This window comes from Meleagris gallopavo, chromosome 1, assembly GCF_905368555.1.
Source record: "Meleagris gallopavo chromosome 1, MGAL_WU_HG_1.1, whole genome shotgun sequence".
Classification (NCBI taxonomy): domain Eukaryota; kingdom Metazoa; phylum Chordata; class Aves; order Galliformes; family Phasianidae; genus Meleagris; species Meleagris gallopavo.
Genome location: NC_139404.1, coordinates 29,170,754 through 29,192,332, shown reverse-complemented (window position 1 = coordinate 29,192,332; position 21,579 = coordinate 29,170,754). Strand labels below are relative to the sequence as shown.

The 21,579-nt window shown below is 37.2% G+C and overlaps 1 protein-coding gene across 5 annotated transcripts in view; it reads right to left on the bottom strand.

Moving 5' to 3' along the window:
- PPHLN1 (periphilin 1) overlaps positions 1-21,579 on the bottom strand; it is a 72,008-nt gene that overhangs the window by 49,305 nt on the left and 1,124 nt on the right. For 4 of the 5 annotated variants that reach the window (XM_085219690.1, XM_085219700.1, XM_085219709.1 and 1 more), the window contains exons 2-5: positions 18,197-18,239; positions 16,759-16,850; positions 11,797-11,976; positions 10,845-10,906 (exon numbers count right to left, since the gene is read on the bottom strand). In XM_085219690.1, the coding sequence (XP_085075816.1) occupies positions 10,845-10,906; positions 11,797-11,976; positions 16,759-16,850; position 18,197 (335 nt within the window). In that variant the 5' untranslated portion in view covers positions 18,198-18,239. The remainder of the gene's footprint in view (positions 1-10,844; positions 10,907-11,796; positions 11,977-16,758; positions 16,851-18,196; positions 18,240-21,579) is intronic. The other variant, XM_085219714.1, reaches the window with a different exon arrangement.

Sequence of the window (21,579 nt, the reverse complement as noted above, 5' to 3'; positions counted from 1 at the left end):
TAAGGATCGAAATTTGTGCTCCTACAATCCCCATCTTACCATCCTTCCTTGAATCCAGACTCTCATTCTCTACTAAGCCAGTATTCATATTTTCTCTCAGGCAATCAAAACTGGCATAAAATTATTGTTTCTGCTGGATCAGCGTGAAGTGACAGCTCACTGAACAATGCAAACACATGAACTAGTAGCAGAAAGGGAAAGACTGGAGCAGCACTAACTTAGATAGGTCTACACTGCTATGGAATTAGATTTTTGCAGTAAGAAGGATCAGCTTCTGCATGACTATTATTTGTTTATGATAAATAACATAGGTTACTTGGCAGGATTTCAGTTAGCAGCAGTAAAAGTCAGTGTTTATACATTCGTTTTTTTTTTTAAATAACACAGTATTCTGACAGAGTAAGCAATGTAGATTAAAGATAAAATTTTAAATAGAAAACTGTTCTTAACAGTGATGCATTTTAACAAAGGACAAAAGTAGCAGCAGCTGAAGACAGTGTTTGAAGAAGGTAATTCATTGATGACCAATCTCAACCTCAATCTCCTGTGTTAACACAATTCCTGTACAAAATTATTACAAAAAATCCATATATTACAAAAAAATTGTAGAACATACACTGAGTTACTCCCTCATCAAACCTGAACTAGTTTGAAGGATAAGTCAGTGCATTATATCTTCCTTTTCCATTCTACTTGTAAAATTGCATAAATCTCTTCCGAAATAATTTCAAAGAATAGTTTAGCATACTAGACTGTTAAACAGGACTTCAGTTAACACCGTGCAACTGCTTCAGCTAGGTCTCAGGAGAAAAAGACATTCAGACAGATGGCTGACATAACACTGCTGAGCGTTATGACATTAATATTCACTTGCAGTCGTTATCAGCTCAAACTAAAATTACGAAGCTTCGTACACAAGAATCCTAGATGGCTATGCAAATGCCTATCATGAACAGACATCAAGATTCACATTAAGAATAACATATTAGCATGCAAAAATATCAACCTTTTTCAAAATAATACCAATAGTATGAGATCATGGAGTAGCTTTATTAACAAACTTTTCCTCCTGTGTAGATCATAACATACCCACAGCAACAGGTGGAAACATATACCATCAACCTTCTCTCTGCAAGAGAATCCTTAACAAAAGGATACCTATGTTGTCAAAAACACCAAATTTGTTTTCATTTTCTCTCCTGTACTGAAATTTACAACACACATCACTGCTTATTTTAAACAGGAAAAAAAAAGAAAGGCAACTTCTATTCATTTAAAAAAACGTCATCTAGGCAAAGTCCTCAGGTGTTCCCACTTTTTCTCACTGCAAATTAAATTCCCTGAAATGTTTAGTATATTCAAAATATAACAAGTCCTTGGAACCTAACAGATGAAGGGTTTGTTTTCTTAAGGGAAATAATGCACAACTCCTCTCTGACAACACTTCTCTCATCCTGAGAAAGTCATCACTATATTCATTAAGTCAATCTGTTGGCTGGTCATTCAAATGATTTAGATAGAAGCTCAACTTGATAGTAGTTGTTTGGACTCGAAGGGAGACTCCCATCTCTTTCCCTCCTCACTGTTTCTCAGTACTTGGCTGTTTTTCAACACATTTGTTAGGAAACCATTCTGGAATAATCAAATCCCATCCATGGGAGTTTGCCTCATTATTTCCCAATAGGGTATTAACTTGCTAGCTTCATACCATCTACTGTTTGATTATAATGATAGCTATAAAACTGGACCAGACAGGCTTGGTTTTCAGAAGCTTTCTTTGAAGTGATGTGTTAGCCAAGACCTTACAGCATACAAGTTCATAATCTCATCTTTAGGCACCTTGCCCTATCCATACACTGTAAACAGAGAATCTCCTGACAGTTCATTAGCACTATATAAACACCACTGATAAAAAGAAAAAAAAAAAATCCAGAAAAGTGACTTAGTTGTAAGGAACAGATCAATGTTATTAAAAAATTTGGTTCGATTTGCAGAACTAGTGAATTCTTTCTGTATATATACATATATATATATATAAAATAAAATGTAACAAAACATAGTTACTATTAGGCATAGTAAACAGCAAAAACCACTACTAAAAAAATGTAAATAACAATAATGATTTCCTCTGCCAATGTGGGATCTTACAAAAGCCACAGTGGAAAACAGTTTTACACACAAAAAGACATAATTCCTTAAGATATAACATTGCATATAACATTGGTTTAGATCAAAAGCGAGCTGTATGAACATATGACAGCAGTTGAGAACCGCAATAAACTTCTAATTCCTTTGTTACTAAAATTGGTGTTTAATAACTGTTGATTAAATACTTAAGAGGACTTTATTACCTAGCTGTTCTTCATTCAATATTTCAGACTGGGTTCCTAAGCTTTCTTTTTTTTTTTTTTTTTTTTTAAATAAGATTATGACAACTTGTCTTTATACCAGAAAATACTTTGTTAAACCTCAAGAGTCACAATAGATATGGAGACCATATCTAAAAGTAACTGAAACATTTTAAGGGACCATCAAAGCATATGAAATACCACACACAGAATTCAACTGAAATCACTTATTTGTAATTATGTTCTTCAAAAACAAGCTCAGCCAGTTTTCTCTTACAACTCTCATCAGGAATTAAAAGCAAGATACAGAACCTTTGTAAGTTTCATACAAAGAGTAAGAGCTAACGCATGAGGTTGTAAAATTTACAAGCTAGGCAGGAAAAAAAATAAATCAGTTAGTGGGAAGTTCTGCTAATTTGACAATTCCCACATACAAGAAACTTTTTGAAGAAAATGTTTTGATTAGGAAAAATGAAGCTTCCATTACATCCCTCCAAAATGAAGTAGAGCAGCCAGACCTCTCTATTACCAACACCTGCCAAAAGAGTCCCCCATCAGCTAGAAGGAAAACCACAGCTCAGACTCCTGTGGGAGGTTTCAGGCTTGTGGTTCAATAGTTGGAACACTATCAACCTCGGAAGCTCATCAGGAGAAAAGATTAAAAGAAAAAACTAAACAATCAATATAGAATATATTAAGACACTAAAGTCTGAACACTCAGTCCCTACCACCAACTCAGAGATAGAAATTGCAATATAGAATATGATATGGACAGTGAGGTGGGTTGAGAACTGGCTGACTGGCAGAGCGCAGAGGGTCGTCGTTGGTGGTGCAGGAGACCTGTAACCAGTGGTGTCCTCCAGGGGTCTGTGCTGGGTCCGGTCTTGTTCAACATCTTCATCAATGACCTTGATGAGGGGATAGTGGCAACCCTCAGCAAGTTTGCTGATGATACGAAGTTGGGAGGATTGGCTGACACGCCTGAAGGCTGTGCTGCCATTCAGCGAGACCTGGACAGGCTGGAGAGCTGGGCAGTAAGAAACCGGATGAGGTTCAACAAAAGCAAGTGTAGGGTCTTACACCTAGGGAGGAATAATTGCATGCACCAATACAGGCTGGGGGATGAGCTGCTGGAGAGGAGCTCTGCAGAGAGGGACCTGGGCATCCTGGTGGACGACAGGCTGGCCATGAGCCAGCAGTGTGCCCTCGTGGCCAAAAAGGCCAATGGCATTCTGGGGTGCATTAAGAAGAGCGTGTCCAGCAGGTCGAGGGAGGTGATCCTCCCCCTCTACTCTGCCCTGGTAAGGCCTCATCTGGAGTACTGTGTCCAGTTCTGGGCTCCCCAGTACAAAAAAGACAGGGATCTCTTGGAAAGAGTCCAGCGGAGGGCCACAAAGATGGTGAAGGGCCTGGAGCACCTCCCCTATGAAGAAAGGCTAAGTGAACTGGGTCTGTTTAGCCTTGAGAAAAGAAGACTGAGAGGGGACCTGATCCAGGTTTATAAATATCTGAGGCGTGGCGGCCATAGCGGTGAGGCCAGTCTCTTTTCAGTGGTACGTGGAGACAGGACGAGGGGAAACGGACATAAGCTGCAGCACAGGAAGTTTCGCACGAATGTGCGTAAGAACTTCTTCACGGTGAGGGTGACGGAGCACTGGAACAGGCTGCCCAGGGAGGTTGTGGAGTCTCCTTCTCTGGAGATATTCAAGTCTCGCCTGGACGCCTACCTGTGCGACCTGGTGTAGGGAACCTGCTTTGGCAGGGGGGTTGGTCTCGATGATCTCTAGAGGTCCCTTCCAACCCCTACAATTCTGTGATTCTGTGATTCTGTGATATAGAACTATATCATAGTTCTTCAGGATCCCCAAAGAGCAAGAAAATTACCAGTACATAACTTTTTAAAGAGGACACCTCTTTCATAGCTAGAATGAAAAATTCTACAAGGACATAAATGAAATCAGGTCTTCAACAAAGACCACAATCAACAGTTGTAACAAATATTTAAAAATTAGAAGCAATCACTCAACAACTTTTACTAGGTGAAATCAAAAGCTACATTCACCTTGAAGAATAATCTCGTAATTACTTGAAAGATGCAGAAACATCCAGTTACAATATGAGGATGGTTTTACCTCCTCTTCATATTTTTACACTGTAGGGTGGGAACACAAAAATTCTCCAATCGAAACCCTGTTCACCAAATGGGCTTGACTGAATTGAAATCCGCCTACTTTCAACTGCATTGCCCTGCAATACTGCACAGCCCTAAACAGTTCTTTAAACATAGCCAGAAGAGGGAAGTTTTAAAATACTAAGCTCTTAAAATCCATTTAAAAGAAAAACCTGTGGTCCAAAGGAACCAAAAACATTCATGATGAATTCAGAAGCTTACAATTTTGGTCAAGTAACAAAAATCAAATTATAAAATCCATTTGTAAACAAATCAGTGAGAAGGTGGTGGAATAGAAAACATGTCTAAGAAAATACTGAATTGATATGACTACTGCACAAGTTACAATGTGTAGTACGACATTACATATGAAATGTAAACTGGAATCTACTTTTTATTACCTATCACCTATTATCTTCTTCCAAACAATGCAATTTCCTCACCACTTCCCTCCCTCCCTCCAACCCCCCCCAAAAAAAAGAAATCTTAAGCCAAGGTAAACTAACTCGGCAGCAAACTAATACAATGAACCTTCTGAATTAAAGTTTTCAGCAAACAAGACCTTGCCTAGAGTTTACAGGTATAACAAATTTACTACAATGACCTATTATAAGGAAACTGTAACTTTGTGTATGAATGGGCGTAAGTTACTCTAATAGTTTACCTGAATGTCTGAAAGGTTCAATGTTCTGGCAGAGATTTTTTTATTTTTTTTAAAAGGCATGTGCTAATGAATATGATTAGAACTCTACTTATCAACCTCCATCAAAAACAAGACCATTTGCTTTGGGTGACTGCCATATTTATTTCCCTCCACACATGCTTTTTAATAAAGAATGAGGTTCTTGTACCGTGTCCCTGAAGACCTGTCAAATGTTGCAACAGAACAGCAAACTTATGTACATTTTTAGCACCATCTCATAAATCCCTTTGGCTAAACTTCTCTTCTATAAGCAAGACAAAGATCAGTTTGCTTCACAAGAAAATCTAAATCCAAAGCTCAAAGACCTCCCACAACACGACGTGTTGTTTTAAATGAGTACAAAATATTTAAATAGGCTTGCTGTTTCATTTCATTCACTGAATACTTAGAGGGAAAAAAAACAAGCTACCCCCCATAACTGAAAGCTGACTGCACAGTGATAAAGATAAGTGCCTTAGGCTACAACACTTCTGGGGAAAAAAAAAAAACTCTCTCACAGAATCCTCATTACTAAATCCTGTTTTATTAAGAGAAGAGTCAGTGGCCCTCAGCTTCTAGCTGGAGTTCCTCCGGTCAATGGTTTTGGCTTAAAACAAACACTCCTGCCAACAAATAATGTTTGTTGTAAAGTACAGTCTTTAGATCCCTTCTCTAGAACATCCTATCACCACATAATGCACTGGAATGGTGAATCACTAAATGGAACAGCAGGTCAAGCAGAGATCAGAAGGCCAATACTGGTGGACCTACCAAACTTCCGCATGATCTTCAGTAAACACAAACTTACTGAGAAGGTCTGTCTCTCTAAAAAGCTGGGATATATAATGTTTTCCTAGTCTAAAGAGAGAACATATATATTTTTTTAATTTAGTATTTCTATTTATTATAAAATGCATCTTGGGCACTCCACGGATCAGCAGAAACATTTTACATCCACACGTATTAGCATTAAGGACTGGAGTATGACTACTTTCTGATTTCACAAAGTATATGGAAAAATAAAACTTTAAAATACCACCAAGGAATACATGGAGTTCAAGTTGTAAGTTGGCTTCCTCAGGAAAGGAAAACACATTGATATCAAAAACTACGGAGGAGATATTCAAAATCTCATGTGCAAGTCCGTTCTCAGGAGAGTATATAACATGAAACACCATTACTACTGATAAAAAATGGTTTGTCTACCAATATGGCAATGCTTATGGAAAAAAATATGGACCTCAGATAATTTAAAGTATTAAATTCCATGTCTGTATAGCTGGGATTTACAAGTGCATTATTTTGAAATTTCTCTTTGAAGATGAGTCTTACCCCTTTTAAGTTGCCAAGTTTCACATATTTGAATCTAAGAAACTCAGTGCAGCTGAAAAAAAGAATGAAGTAATGCTCTGAACACTCAAAAGGATTAAAATTTGGTATGATTGAAGTCAACAGCAGCTAACAATCTTCTAAAGCATTTCAGACAGAACAGTTTGTCTCACTTCATAACAACAAACTTGTATGTAAGATCCAATCCTGTGAGGCCCATTCAGAAGTACTGGAACACTGGAGTTCTTCAATACGTGCTTCTCCAAAAATGTGACATGCATGAAAATAATTCCTTTGAGTACTCTGAATAAATGAGTTTGATATATCATTAAAGACAAGTAATAACAGAGTCCCAGAAGAGTGATCAACATCAATAAAAGATAAACGTACGAAGAAGTCATGTTATTTGATCTCTATTCCCCTCATAATTTTTAAGTTTCACAATTCTCATAGCAGCAGTGATCAAGACATTAAAACTGCCGTCACGTATACAGATAATTTTCAGCTCAGCATACTAAGCCATTCTGCTTTGATGTAAAATTCATTATACATGCCAACTAGAATTGAACCAAGAGGTGCATAACTTCAAACCAAATTGCGACTGTAAGGTTGCACAGCTTACATCAGTCTCTGGAGTTCAGAAAGAATCCCTTAGTGACCAGCCCTGGAGAAAGAGGGCTAAGAACTCATTCTGAAGTCTATGCCCAGCAAATCTTCTGAGTTATTTTCATACATAAAATAAGATGTCAAAAAGAAACCATGTCAGGATGAGAGCTATTCACTGAGCATGGCATAAAACAGGGCTAACAACTCTCAAGAATTGGAAAGGGCGAAAATATCAGCAATGCTATGTTCCATAGCAGAACACAGCCAAATCAGAGATGCTCTCGCAGAGAATTGCTGCTGGTCAGTTGGCACAATGCTCAAGCCACTGCTGAGCAATTGCAATGCAAGCAAGCACATCCTATTTTCTTTTTTTAAGGAAAAATCAAGAAGGTCAAGGAGAAAATAGTAATAATGAAGATCTAACACGGTTTCCTCAACACAGAAAACTTCTACCCCCTAAAATTCTGCATCCTTTAAGGATTTTTGATTTTCCAAATAAGCAGCTACTCTTGGAAAAAAATATTAAGTAATGTTTTGAATCACTCCAAAGAAAGAAGACAGTGGGGGAAAATAAATGAAAAGAGCTACAGACCAAAAACTACTCTTTACCAGTTAAATTGCCAAAAAAATCAAAGTAGGAAAGTGTGAACGATTAACATTTAGGAGCAAACGCTAAACATAACATTGACAAGTTCTTAGAGCAGATTTTTAGCTGCTGAATGAGTTTTTTTAAATACTCAAAAAAAAAAAAAAACCACCTCTGGTTATTTATATCAATAAAAGAGCTATTCTTTCTAGAATTTACAGTAAATGTTCTGACTATGAAAACCCATTAATTTTACAAGTCTCCCAGCATCTTTAGTTTTACAAATCTCACTTTGTACTACATTCTAGCTATGTTTTGTGCTTTTATTTCTTTTTTTTAGAGGTATTTCTGGTGAAAGTAATCTTACATCTCCTTTTACTACTTCTAAAAACAAACACACATCACCACTTATCCATACTCCACAAAAACTTTTTGTTTTTGTGTCTTTCATCAAACCCAGAGATAGCATTTTCATGTCCAATCATTTCCGAACATTAGGTTTTATAATGCAAATACCTTTGAAACATAAAACAATTTGCACCCTCAGTGCAGGAGACAATATGTACAAAGTTTGATTTTCTCTACTGAGATCTACTATGTAGCTCAATAGTGAGTAATATGCAAAAAGTTGTATTTATTACCATGTAATGCTATGTCACACTAGAAACATTTAGCAGCTTGATCACAGACTTTGACATTCAAGATTACTTACTATTCCTGTGCTTTCTGTACAAAGAGACTTCTGACATAAAGCTTATTTATATAACAAATATATATAAACAAATATTTATAAAATAAAAAAGTAGGGCTTCATTCAATTGCAAATACATTCCAATAATCTCCACTGAGTTCCTTCGCAGTGCAGTTGTGCAACAGTCAGGCATTCTGAAATATATAATATAGAATGAGAGGGGACTTCCACTACCACATCACTGAAGGGTTTAGCAAAATGAGCTGACATTTTGTCCTCACTTCTTAAATGGAAGAAATCTGAAAAAATTTAAGACAATCATTTTGACCACTGGGTGCCACTCTTGTTCTCTGTGAAAACAAACTGCCCAGCCTTAACTCATTTTTTGTTTTGTTTTTTTTTCCCTTGCATACCTGTTTTTTTATTGTGTTCTAAAGGAAAAGATACAAAAATTCTAGAGCAATGTACATGGAACACTTCTTTTTAAAATACTTCAAGTTGTTTCTAGCCCCAATAATGTAATTTTGTTTGAAGTCCAGAGCACATGCATCCTTACAGAGTATGGAGGGATTGTTTTTATTTATTTTAGTTGCTCATAGGGTTTGTTTTGTTTGTTTGTTTGTTTTTTGGGGGGAAGAGTCTTTATGAAAGGAATAGTTGCTTAGTGCCTACCCCTGTAACACTTACTGTCATTGCTATTAGCAGGCCACTATTCTGTGCATTTATATATTGTTTTTTAAAAAATCTCTTATCAAACTGCATTGCAGACGTATGTATGTTACATCCCTACTGCTTAATACCATTCCTGCATTTCATAGATATGAACCTGAGGTACAGACCCATCACGCCGGCTAAGAAAAGATCAGAACAAGGAAACAATGAACTATGAATACTACCCACTATCCACCCAAGTGAGTTTTAAAATGGATCAGGTATTTTTTCACTGTATGGTGGCCTCAAAGTACTACATTCACAGAAACAAACATTAGACAGACCAAAGAATTCTCTGAAATCGGATAAATGTGTGACTGGTTGCATAGATGCACTAAGTTACTTACAGTCATAGCCTACCTTCTTAAAGATATTATCATCACACTTCCTATTCTTACTGAACAAATATTAAAATGTAGACTTTCATGTCATTTATTTATTTAATTTGGATTTATTTAATTTTGATTCAGTCTGGAGGAGGTGCAGGGGAGACCTCACTGGTCTCTATAACTACCTGAAGGGAGGATGTAGTGAGTTAGGTGTTGGTCTCTTCTCTCGTGTAACTGGTGATAGGACTAGAGGGAATGGCTTCAAGCTGCGCCAGTGGAGATTTAGGCTGGACATTAAGAAATACTATTTCTCTGAAAGAGCGGTCAGGAACTGGAATGGGCTGCCCAGGAAGGTGGCGGAATCACTGACCCTGGAGGTGTTCAAGGATTGCTTGAACGTTGTGTTGAGAGATATGGTTTAGTGAGAACTACTGGTGATAGATGGATGGTTGGACTGGATGATCTGGTAGGTCTTTTCCAACCTTGGTGATTCTGTAGATTTCAATGTATCTTGAAAACACTTCATCTGGTACTAGAACAGATGTCCTTTCCCACATTAGTATCAATTCTCTGCTCTACAAACCATTTTGATAACATACAAAAATGTTCTCAATAGTCACAATAGATGTTTTGACAGTTTTGATGTTACTATGTGAACAAAAAATGTAATACCAAGAAACAGTAAGGTTAACTAAGGAAATTTCTAAAACATAAGTGTCAAGTTGCAGACTGACAAATGTATACAAGAGGAACTGTTCTCTGTTTCTGCATTTAAGCATACATATGAATCTTCTAGATTCAAAGATAGACTAGGATCTGAGTAAATCTACAGCTTGGAACACATTTTTGTGAGATAATCTTCGTAAGACAGATTGTTTATAAAATAGCACTTATTTAACCTTTTTTTTTTTTTACTGCATGGAGGGATATTTATACACACATATACAAAAAAGACAAGAAATTTATAAGATAGAAGAGCTTTGATTCAACAGTCTGGGGTAACAAAGATGGGATTTTCACAGGGAAAATAAGAGGAAACGAAACAGGTCATGAGTTTCTAACAGTTGCAACAACAGCATATTGACATTCAGAACAGGCATTTAGCTACCTTCCAATACCTTAAGCAGAATGACAGCATGTGCACAACAGTTAACTACTCTTTCAAGCAAATATGCCTAAACAATTTCAGGAAGAGTAACCTGAGCAATACCCTTGTAGTAAAGCAACATTCAGTATCTTGAAAATAAAGCTTCCCAGCATTTCATAGTTTCAAATTCCACCTCAATAAGCCTTAATTTTTCCACTAACAGAAGCTGCTTTGAGCAGGAGGATGGAATAGACAGCCTCCAAACCTTCCTATCCATAGCATCGCTGTGAAGTTTTATATAATACCTGTATTCAGTCTGACGATTCATAGGATGATCATCTCTTGGCCATCTGTATCCTGACTCATCCTGCAAAACATACAGAGACAAATGCTTGAAGTGCATCTCAGCATCAGCTGTGAAATATATTACCAAATGATACTTATTTACTGCATAAGCAAAGTACTTAATGAGTTAAAAAGACAGTATTCATCATTCACAGAAAGACTTCCTCTTAGTTTATCCATTCCATCCAACTCCTTTTATTTTCTTCTTCCACCAGTGCTAAAAGGAGTAACTCTGCAATGCTACAGAAAAAAAAAGTATTTTGTGTGGTATAAAATTTCTAAATCATATAAGTGGGCCCTGGTTTTAAAAAATAAATTTTGTCACTGGAATATAAATTCTTAGCACCAGCTTGAAATTACATAAGTTCAAACAACTGTCTCAGAGAAGTCAAAATTAATGATCTTTTAAGAGTAACTACTGGTAAAAAAAAAAAAAAAAAAAGAAAGAAACTGAACACTCAGCATCACTACAGAATTTAAACAAGTGAACAACTTCACAAATAGGGAGGCTGGGTAGGTAACATTCTGTAAGTCATATATGCAAGGATATGTTATACACAACAAAGATCTTGCAATCAGTCCTCTAGGTAACTTTGCACTGCACTGCAGAGGACTTCTACCTACGTCTGTTGTCCCACATCAGACTCTGAGCTCACCACAGACCACGAATACGACTCTTTGCCAAGCCTGTACAGTAGTTAGGAACAACGAAAGGTACCACATGTGTATCATCACATGAGTCTCAGAGGCACAGTAACTGCACAAAACCTAAGTTTTGGGTTTTTTTTTGTATTTCAGTTTATGAGAAGAACAGTAGTAATAACAACACTCTGTCTGAAAAAAATATTTTAATTGTACAGCGTTCAAGCATTAATTCAGTGACAAACACCATAATCATGGGAGAAAAATCACCTTATGTACAGCCCGATGTGGTGGGCCACTTCTTCGCTCATGGGCAAAATTGCGACCCTCCTCATAGTCTCTGTACTCAGCGTGGCTGTAATCATCACAGTGACTGTAACACCCTTCTCCAGGTCTATCAAGAAGTGGCGGTTTCTTGGGCATGATGTTTACAACTCTGTGGTAGTCATCCTAAACCACAAAACAAATAAAAGCATACTTCTCTAAGCATCTGGAAATGTATAGTGAATATACAACTAAAAATGTTATTTTTACATAGTGGATTATAATAATTTCAAAGCTGAAATAAGCACAGAAGAACATCAAGGATTGAAACACAGAAAACATAGAATCATAGAAAGGCCTGGGTTGAAAAGGACCTCAAAGATGATCTAGTTTCAAACCCCCTATGTACAGGGTCACCAACCACCAGACCAGGCTGCCTAGAGCCACATCCAGCCTGGCCTTGAATGCCTCCAGGGATGGGGCATCCATAACCTCCTTGGGCAACCTGTTCCAGTGCCTCACCACCCTCTGTGTGAAAAACTTCCTCCTAATATCTAACCTAATGCTCCCCTGTCTCAGATTAAAACCATTCCCCCTTGTTCTATCACTATCCACCCCTGGAAACAGCTGTTCCCCCTTCTGCTTATACTCTCCCTTCAAGTACTGGAAGGCCACAATGAGGTCTCCCCAGAACCTTCTCTTCTCCAAGCTAAACAAGCCTTCTCTCATAGGAGAGGTGCTCCAGCCCTCTGATCATCTTAGTGACCCTCCTCTGGACCCACTCCAAGAGCTCCATATCCCTCCTGTACTGGGGGCCCCAGGCCTGGACGCAGTACTGCAGATGGGGCCTCACAAGAGCTGAGTAGAGGGGGACAATCACCTCCCTCTCCCTGCTGGCCACCCCTTTTTTAATGCAGCCCAGAACAGATCATCGGATCGTGCCAAATTGACAGCGGAATAAGTTGTCATTTGGACACCAGTCAGATGCAATCCTTAAGTACAGCAAGTTTAACCACAAAGGGGAAGCTCTCAACAGAGTTTAAGTTTATTCCGAAATTTTAAAGTAGTCAACTAAATTTTCTAAGCATTCACTATACATATTTCTCCAACTTCTCCATTAAAGTTACATCTGTTATGCCTTTAAAACAGAGAGCCTATTTGAAAACAATTAATTTCCTTAACATCAATAACATTTTCTACACCATAGAGATTATAGTGAAGACTGCCCTTGTTTCATGATCTCATTAGATAAGCATCCTCTCACCATAACACAGCGTGTGACCCAATGATTCAAGTGACAGTTTTTATCACTCTCAGATTTATTCTCAAACAGGTTTTGGATGGATTTTTGCTAGAAATCAATCCATTACATTTTCAGGTAAAGTATCATACACCATTTACCAATTAAATAGATTTTTTGCTCATTAAGGCCAAATTACAAAAGATTCAAATTCAATTCTCTAGAACTGAGTATTATGTAAACCCACTGCAGATAAAAAGCAAATGGAAACATGAATTGAAGACTTTGTCTTTTAAATCTTATTCCTTTAGCAAGTCATCTTTTCCATGGGCCTTAGAAACAAGTTATAAATTCAGAGACTTAATGCATGGGTGCAATTCAGAGGGAGGGGAAAGAGACCCAAACTGCCTTTTTTTCCTAACAGTGTAAGTCACAAGATAATGAATGCAGCAATAGCTTTGGCAGAAAAATACATTCAGTTCACAAATTATAAAATATGATCATGCAAAAAAAAAAAAAAAAAAGAAAACAAAAAAAGAAAGAAAACAATATTGTTCTTATTTCAGAGACCAAGCAATTGATTCACTAGAGGGCAATCCAAAACCAGCTTACCACCATACTGATGCAAATTATTACACGCTGTACACACATTACCATGCAACCACAATGCTTGATCTACCATTACCTCATTGGCAACCTTCACATACATTTTTTCAGAGAAGATATGCTCTGAAACTAAGATAAAACTGTTCTGTGCTTTTATCTCCTACAGTAGTCCCCATCACAGCAGGACAGTTACATACGAGCTCAAGACGTACCCATTGTTTCTAAATTTGGTGATGTGCTCCTAACTTTTTGCTGTTAACCAGCCTCTGAAAGCATGTGTTCCTACAGCAATCCAAACTTGTATAATTAACATCCAGGTTTGGATTAGGACAGTCTCTTTCTCTCTCAAACAAGTGAGATTTCTTTCCTTATCAGTGGAACATCCCAGTTCCAATACCTTACCCACGAGCAAATACTAAGAGTTTTCATATGGCTGAGGAATAATAATGTAGTTCCACTTTACTTGCCTAGCAAGAATTAGGTCAGACCTCTGAATGTGAATGCAGATAAAATGGCATAGGTTTGCATGGACAGAAACTGCCTGCTAGTTCTCTTGAATCAGCAGATCTGTATGAGAAGGAGCTTTTTATCTATCTTCCACTAAGAAAATGATTCAGATCTTGCTTTGCCTAACATGCTATGGGGCAGCTCTTGGTCCCTTCTCATAAAGGCCAACTCTTCAAGCCCCCCGCTACAAAAACCTCACCACATGAGCCATGTAAGCAAAAGAATGCATCTTATCTTTTTAAACTTTTAAAGTAAAATTCCATAATATATATGCCATAATTTGGTCCCTGTAGAGCTCGAAAGACTAGAAAAATTCAGGAACGCCGCTGCCACAACAGTTAGCAATTAGCTATTCACTGCTCAAGCCAAATATCAATTAATTAAAAAAAAAAAAGCAAGAAGACAGACAAACAAAGTGTGAAGACACATTCTGGCTTTTCTTGTATTTCATTGCTGATACATATACTGGAGAAGCAACTGATTAACCAACATAAGCAAACACAACCTGATTTCCAGCTTGCTGAAATGTACATATGTTGTTGTGTTGTCTGTAAAAAGCATTAAAACCATCACAGAATAGCCAACCCCTAGTGCATTATTTGACCAAAAAGACTATGTAACTAGTTATCTACAGCAGTATGCTTCTAGAAAAAAAGCTGAAAACATGAGAGAGAACCCAGAAGTATGTTAGTGTGTAAGTATCATAATAGAAAACTACATTGGTGACAAGAACAGTACTGAAAGTAGTCATTTTACCATCTCTGAAGTGGTTTGAGATGTATGAACATACAAGAAAATTCCTGGGGAAAAGACAATACAGTGGGACCTCTGATTCTCCACAAACTGTTTTAAAAAGAACATGTTTAATTACACTGAAAAGCCAGTCAGCTGTCCTAATTCTGTTCCTCCCAGCTCCTTCGGCCCTTCATACAGAATCACAGAATGGCCTGGGTTGGAAGGGATCTCCAGGATTATGAATCTCCAACCCCCCCCCCCAACAGACAGGGCCACCAATCTCCACATTTTATACTAGACCAGGCTTCACTGTGGCCTCAACGGGCACCTATATAGATTGGAGCATTATCAACTCTGTTTTTCTTCTAGAACTAAAGCATAGCATCATACCTGACACTCTGAAGAAAACAATACTGTCCCACTGAAACTAAGACAAAGAAGATGTAAAAGCAGGCATGCATGCAACCCTGGATGGACAGTTAGTAATGCAGCCTACAGGATCATAAACTTTTCATATTGCTAAAAATCACACAGTAATGTGTTTCATTAGACAACTGCAAACCACACAGGCAACAACAGAACACTGGGGAGGGCACAGTGCATTGCTAACTCCATCTCTTGCTCCCATCACACACACACACACACACACACACTCAAACTGAAACCCATTATAACATGCAATGACATGTTATAATGTCATCAAAGCTGTGAATTTCATAAAGTCCAAGGCATTGACTCATTACCAGTTCCAGGACTTCCTTAAAAGTATGGATGTTTATTATGGGGACAATGTTGGTTTTTTTTTTTTCCTTATTTTCTGAAATATGGTGGCTAAGTTGGGCTAAAACGCTAAAAGTTTTTACAATTCGTAAAATAAAATCATGTCATTTACGGAGTTAGAAGGAAAACTGGTGCCAGAATATGAAGATGTAAAATGGCTACAGATTTAGCATTCTGAGTGGAATTGACTGCTCATTTAAATGAATTAAACACACATCTTTTGAGATCAAAATCAACTATCTGCACTGCATTTCAAATCATAACAGCATTCAAAATGAAACAAATTATAGCAAGCTCAGGTTATGGCAAATAATTTTATGCATTTTGATACAATGGCTAAGCACAGTCCTATGAACAGTGAAAAATATGCAGCTGTGCTCCGCATTTTGATCAAGGAAACTGAGAATGGATTTCAAGATTTCTAAAAGTTTTTTTTTTTAATATTTGGGACTTCATTTTCAGCCAACATAAGTACCCCACCTGTAAATTTTCAAATGGAAGGTATAGAGTTATAATCAGATGCACAACTCAAAAGAAAAACTTGATCACACCTCTTTGCCAGACTTTCCTAAGATGTATCAGAGAAAAGTATCTCTCACTTCACACTCACACCTTCTTCATGTCATCACTTTTTGGCAGCACGTACATTTGTGAACAACCGTTTTCAAGGATGAACAACTGGAAGAGTAAAATTAGAACAATCATCTCTTACGAGCACCTTGAGAGCTCATTAAGAATTGCAACCACTGCCATCAAACCAGAAACTGATGCATTAGTTTCACAAAAACAAAGTCCAACGTCGCACCCAGTTTTGTTTTTGTTGCCTTCCTTAGAATTATATGTTTTATATATATATATACAGTTTATTTTAATTATAAAAACCTTAAACATTAACTATTACATTATATATTTTATACACAGCCCAAGGCAATTTCTTTTTCACTAAGCGTGGATCAGGTGAGCCAAAAGGTTGGACAACCACGATGTAAAGGTTTAACAGGATCTTCAGAACTGACAAAAATCCTGCTCTTGTGGTACAGGTCAGAGTATGAAGGTGTAGTAGAGTGGTATAACGCTAAAGAAACAAAGTACAGACATACATCAGGATGAAACCTTGGAGGAAGGCGTTCTCTTGGAAGTCTTTCATAGTCATATCGTCCTTCAGACCACATTTCATCTCTCCGATATGCCACTGATGACAATAAAAAACCAATGAGTCAAAACCAGACTTGTTATGAATAGATGAGAGGATACTAAGCATAGAAATAAAGGTTCTTTGGCTTCTCCCAAGGTAACGTATTATGCATAAGCTCTGTACACTTTTTTTTTTAAATGAGGTCCTTATAAAAGTAAATCTGTCTAGTTATATGAACTAATTAATGAGTAAGTAATTAATTTAAGGCAAAAAAACACTAGAAGTAAAAATTCTGATAAGTGTTGTTCAAAACTTCTTCAGTCCCAACAACCAACATAAACTTCCTCTAAGTGATGACGGATATAGTTTAAAATAGTCAGAATTTGTAGTCATGAAAAAAGCATTTGCATTCTCCATCACAAAATATAAGCTGGAGTCTGAAAACGGTTTTAAATAAAACTGAGATCTGTAGCAAACTCCTACTTAAGTCTATACAGAGTTCTGTTACTCGCTTTAAAAAAAAAAAAAAAATAACTGATACTTTGTGTAAGAACTGGATATCAGTGCAATATAATCAGAATAAATCCAGGATTCACAGACACTATAAACAGTCCTAGTGACATTTGCACATACTCTACTATCAACTGTAGAAATAAACTCATACACAAAATCCTTACAGCAATTTTGTTATCGTTGTTTTTTAAAGAAACTTTTTTTAAAAATGAATTTATCTCATCTTTATTAGATTGAAGAATTCATGCTTTCTTATATAAAACTTTTATTTTATCATCTTGGCCTTTTGGAAACAGGATAAGGCACAACATGGTGGTAATCAGTTAACACAAAACTCTGTTCTGAATACATGAATTAAATGCATTCTTCACATGAAGATTTTGTGTTTTAAACTGTGAGTCAGCAGATCATTGAGATTCCTCTTTCAAAAAAATAATGACTTCCAAAGTCAAAATTAATAACAGGTGAAAATAAACCAATACTTGAAAAGATTCTAGTCATGCTGTGTTAGACAGCACAAACTCAAGGAGCTGAAAGCTTTCTGATGATTATATAGGCAAAAAAGTGTAAAACACCCACGGCTGAAAATCATTACGAAATTGCTAGAATTACATTTCTCAAAGTTTCCTTTCACAATAGGTTCTAGCAATTAAGAATAATCTACACGAAGAAGAAATAGCAGGATATTTTCAGGAGAGATTAACATTAGCTATTTTTCTTTTCTGAAAGTAGATACCTGGAGATAGATTTATGAGGCTATATAAAAATGACAATTATCCAAGTTGTCAAGAATCAACAAGATAAGGGGTTTATCAACTCTAATCAGAGGTAGCACCAAGTCAGCTATATATTCTTATGAAAAACAGCAATCACTGCACTGGCATACTCACTTTTCTGTTAGTCTTAGAAACTTTGCCTCTGAAGACCCATTACCTGGAAAAGAAAAAAAAAAAAAAAAAGCAACTGAAATTAGTGAAAAATGCATATAAACTCATAAATTAATTTTTTGTAAGTAAACCAAACATTTAAAATTTAAATCCCTTTGCAGTCCATTCCTCTTAATCTGTTTGGATTAGTACAGGGTAATTCACTACACTCAGTTTAGAAAGAATATGAATGTCAGCTAAATTCAGAATACCAAAAACCTTTATATGAAAAAATACTGTAGGTATATTCTCTGAAACCAAAAATAATAATACTCAGAGCTTTGTTTTCCTATTATGACCTTTTTCCAGGTAGCAGTCACCCACACTCACGTACATGTCCATTACAGATTATGAGATAGCACAGCCCACACTTCCATTTCTATCACTGTTTTAGAAAAATACTGAAACTTGCAAGAATTATTAGTATTTGGACACCTCAAAAATAGAAAAAAGGTAGAACATAGTGTGACAAACACCAACGGACTGAAGGAAAAAAAAATATTCACAATTTTATAGACAAGAAGAAAGAATGGAAAGGCAAAGAGGGATGAAAAAAATCTCATGAGAAGATTTTCAATTAGAAAGAAAATGTGACAATTAATAAGACAACCAATTATCGAGTACGTTGTCCAAAACACTGGCAAGAAAAAAAGGGGAAAAAAAAACTTCTATATAGAGGACAAAATAGACCGTTTTTAGATGGAACCAATGAAAGACACACACGCACACACACACATATACTTAAAGGGAGAAAAGCACATTTCTCAGCATTCTGAACACACCTTATCTGTTTCTAGAGTAAAAATTTCTTAAACAATGTGACCTAATCAGAATACAGCTTTAATAATACTGCTGACATGCCAGAACATTTCAAATCAATTTGAGAAGATTCCATTAACAAAGTTTCAGGATAGCAAACCTCAAGCTTTCTGTGCTACATTACCTGTTCTCTCAGGACAATCTTGTTTCAAAACAAAGATTAAAAATAAATACTTATTTTTGTTTCATACCTTAATTTCCCTGTGACTGACATCATTTTCTATTAGCACATACATCAAAGATAATTGATATTTCTTCACTATCGTGAAATGTAATGACTCACAATATTAATTTAAATCGCTTTCTTTTTGCTCTTGGTCAAAGGTGACTGTTTTTGCTATACCAAGTTCTTTATTTTCTCAAATGCTGCTACACAATTGTACACAGAAGCCATTGTACGGATGCAGCACAAGCTGCTCCATGGTGGCCTGTTGCCAAGGTTGGCTTGGCTCCACTTATTACAGGGCTGCATCTTGCTACGCACTCCTATAGCAGAGCTAACACTAAAAGGTTTTCTTCATCATGAAGATTACACAGGTCACTTAAACGTCAGATTTCTACACAAGTGAGTTTTCTTCATCAATCAACAGTTAATTATTCTTTTCTTCCTAAGGAACATTAACAAGCTAAAAAAAAGCTGACGTATGTGAAAACACCCCATTACTCTGCAATGTTTTGCACATCATTCTTGTCTGTTTACACTTTCTTGAGACATCAATTTTAATCACTGCTAGAAATATCAACTTCATCAGGGTTTGGAATATTTCAGTGTATGCTATCAACCTTCTATAGAATCGATACTGTTGCTCCAAAAGCATGCAGCTTTCTAGCCCAGATGGCTACATCTTGCCATATGTGAATAGAGCATAAAACCAAGACCATGCTCTAAATCCAGAGGGAGGCAAGGCGGCTGTACTGTTCTTGCTGCTACTGGAACATACCTGGCTTTGTACTGTTACTGTGACAAACTGACAATTGACAAACATGGACTAATCTTGTCCCTCCTATGTCTTGGAAAGTTCTCAAAAAATAATAATAAAAAAAAACAAAACATGATCCTGTATAAGTAAGACATAAGAAAGATGCTGAAGACTCTGGTCTTCTCATGGTCAATTTCACAACAGCCAGCTATTGTCTCTGAGGACAGACACACTGAAAACGCAGCTTTTTCTTGCAGCAGTGAGAATCAGAGAATGGTTTGGGTTGAAAGGGACCCTTGAAACCACCTAGTTCCAATCCCCCTGCTATAGGCAGGGACACCTCCCACTACATCATGTTGCTCAAAGCCCCATCCAGCCTGGCCTTGAGTGCTTCCAGAGAGGGGGCATCCACAGCCTCACTGGACAACCTGTTCCAGTGTCTCACCACCCTCACAGTAAAGAACTTCTTCCTAATATCTAGTCTAAATCTACCCTCTTCCAGTTTAAAGCCATTTCCCCTCCTCCTGATGCTACCTGCCCTTATAAAAAGTCCCTCCCCAGCCTTCCTGTAGCTCCCCATCAGGTACTGGAAGGCTGCTATAAGGTCTCCCCAGAGCCTTCTCTTCTCCACTCTGAAGAGCCCCGACTCCTTAGCCTTTCCTCGTAGGAGAGGTGCTTCAACCCTCTGATCATCTTCATGACCCTCCTCTGGACCTGCTCCAACAACTCCATGAATGCAGATGTGATAACTCTTCAAATATACTCTGGCATTGCTAGTTAGACAGGAAGCAAAATGGATAAACTGGAGTTTGGTGCAGGCTGAGAACACTGAACAGACACAGTTCTCCGTTATAACTCAAAGCATCAGAACTGTGAGAGAAAAGTATTGATTAAAAAAAAAAAAAGAAGAAAAAAAACACCAGAACAGAAATGCAGAGAGAATCCATCTCTTCCTAATACGAATGGAGAGAACGCTTTGGGAGCTAATATTAACATTAATCTTTACATCTTTCTGTGAACACCCACAGTTACCAATACCCCATCCTTCATCATTATCAATGCCATGAAAAGAATATCCTGCCAAGCTGCAATAGGACTGCTCCCCCATTGGTGTTAATACATCTGCACAGAGCACCACCTCTGCAATGCCTTTCCATCTTCCAGCATGAATAGCTGGACAACAAAATATGTCAGCTCACCATGTCATTGTCATAACAGGTCAAAATTATAATGCTTTCAGCATTTATGCTTGAAGGTATCAAGAAATGCTGAGTATTTCAGCAAGAGGAATTAATACCTCTGACTCTACTCAGCACTTCCAGATCTCTTTGTATCCCTCCTACAGATTCTTTGCTCTCCTGAAGTCCCGAACACCTAGACTGAAGAACTTATCACAACACTTTACATCACAACTCTAACCTAGGGCAAAGAGCCTACTCAGATTCTGTCAGAGAGCAGACTTCAAGTGCTGAAACATGTAGGTTGCTACTAACGTAATGCCTATTTATTTCCATGGAAACTACAACAGATACGAAGAGCACAATAATACTATTTGTTAGAGGAAATTCTCAGCTACAAAACACTATTTTTGAATGTAGTCACCACGAT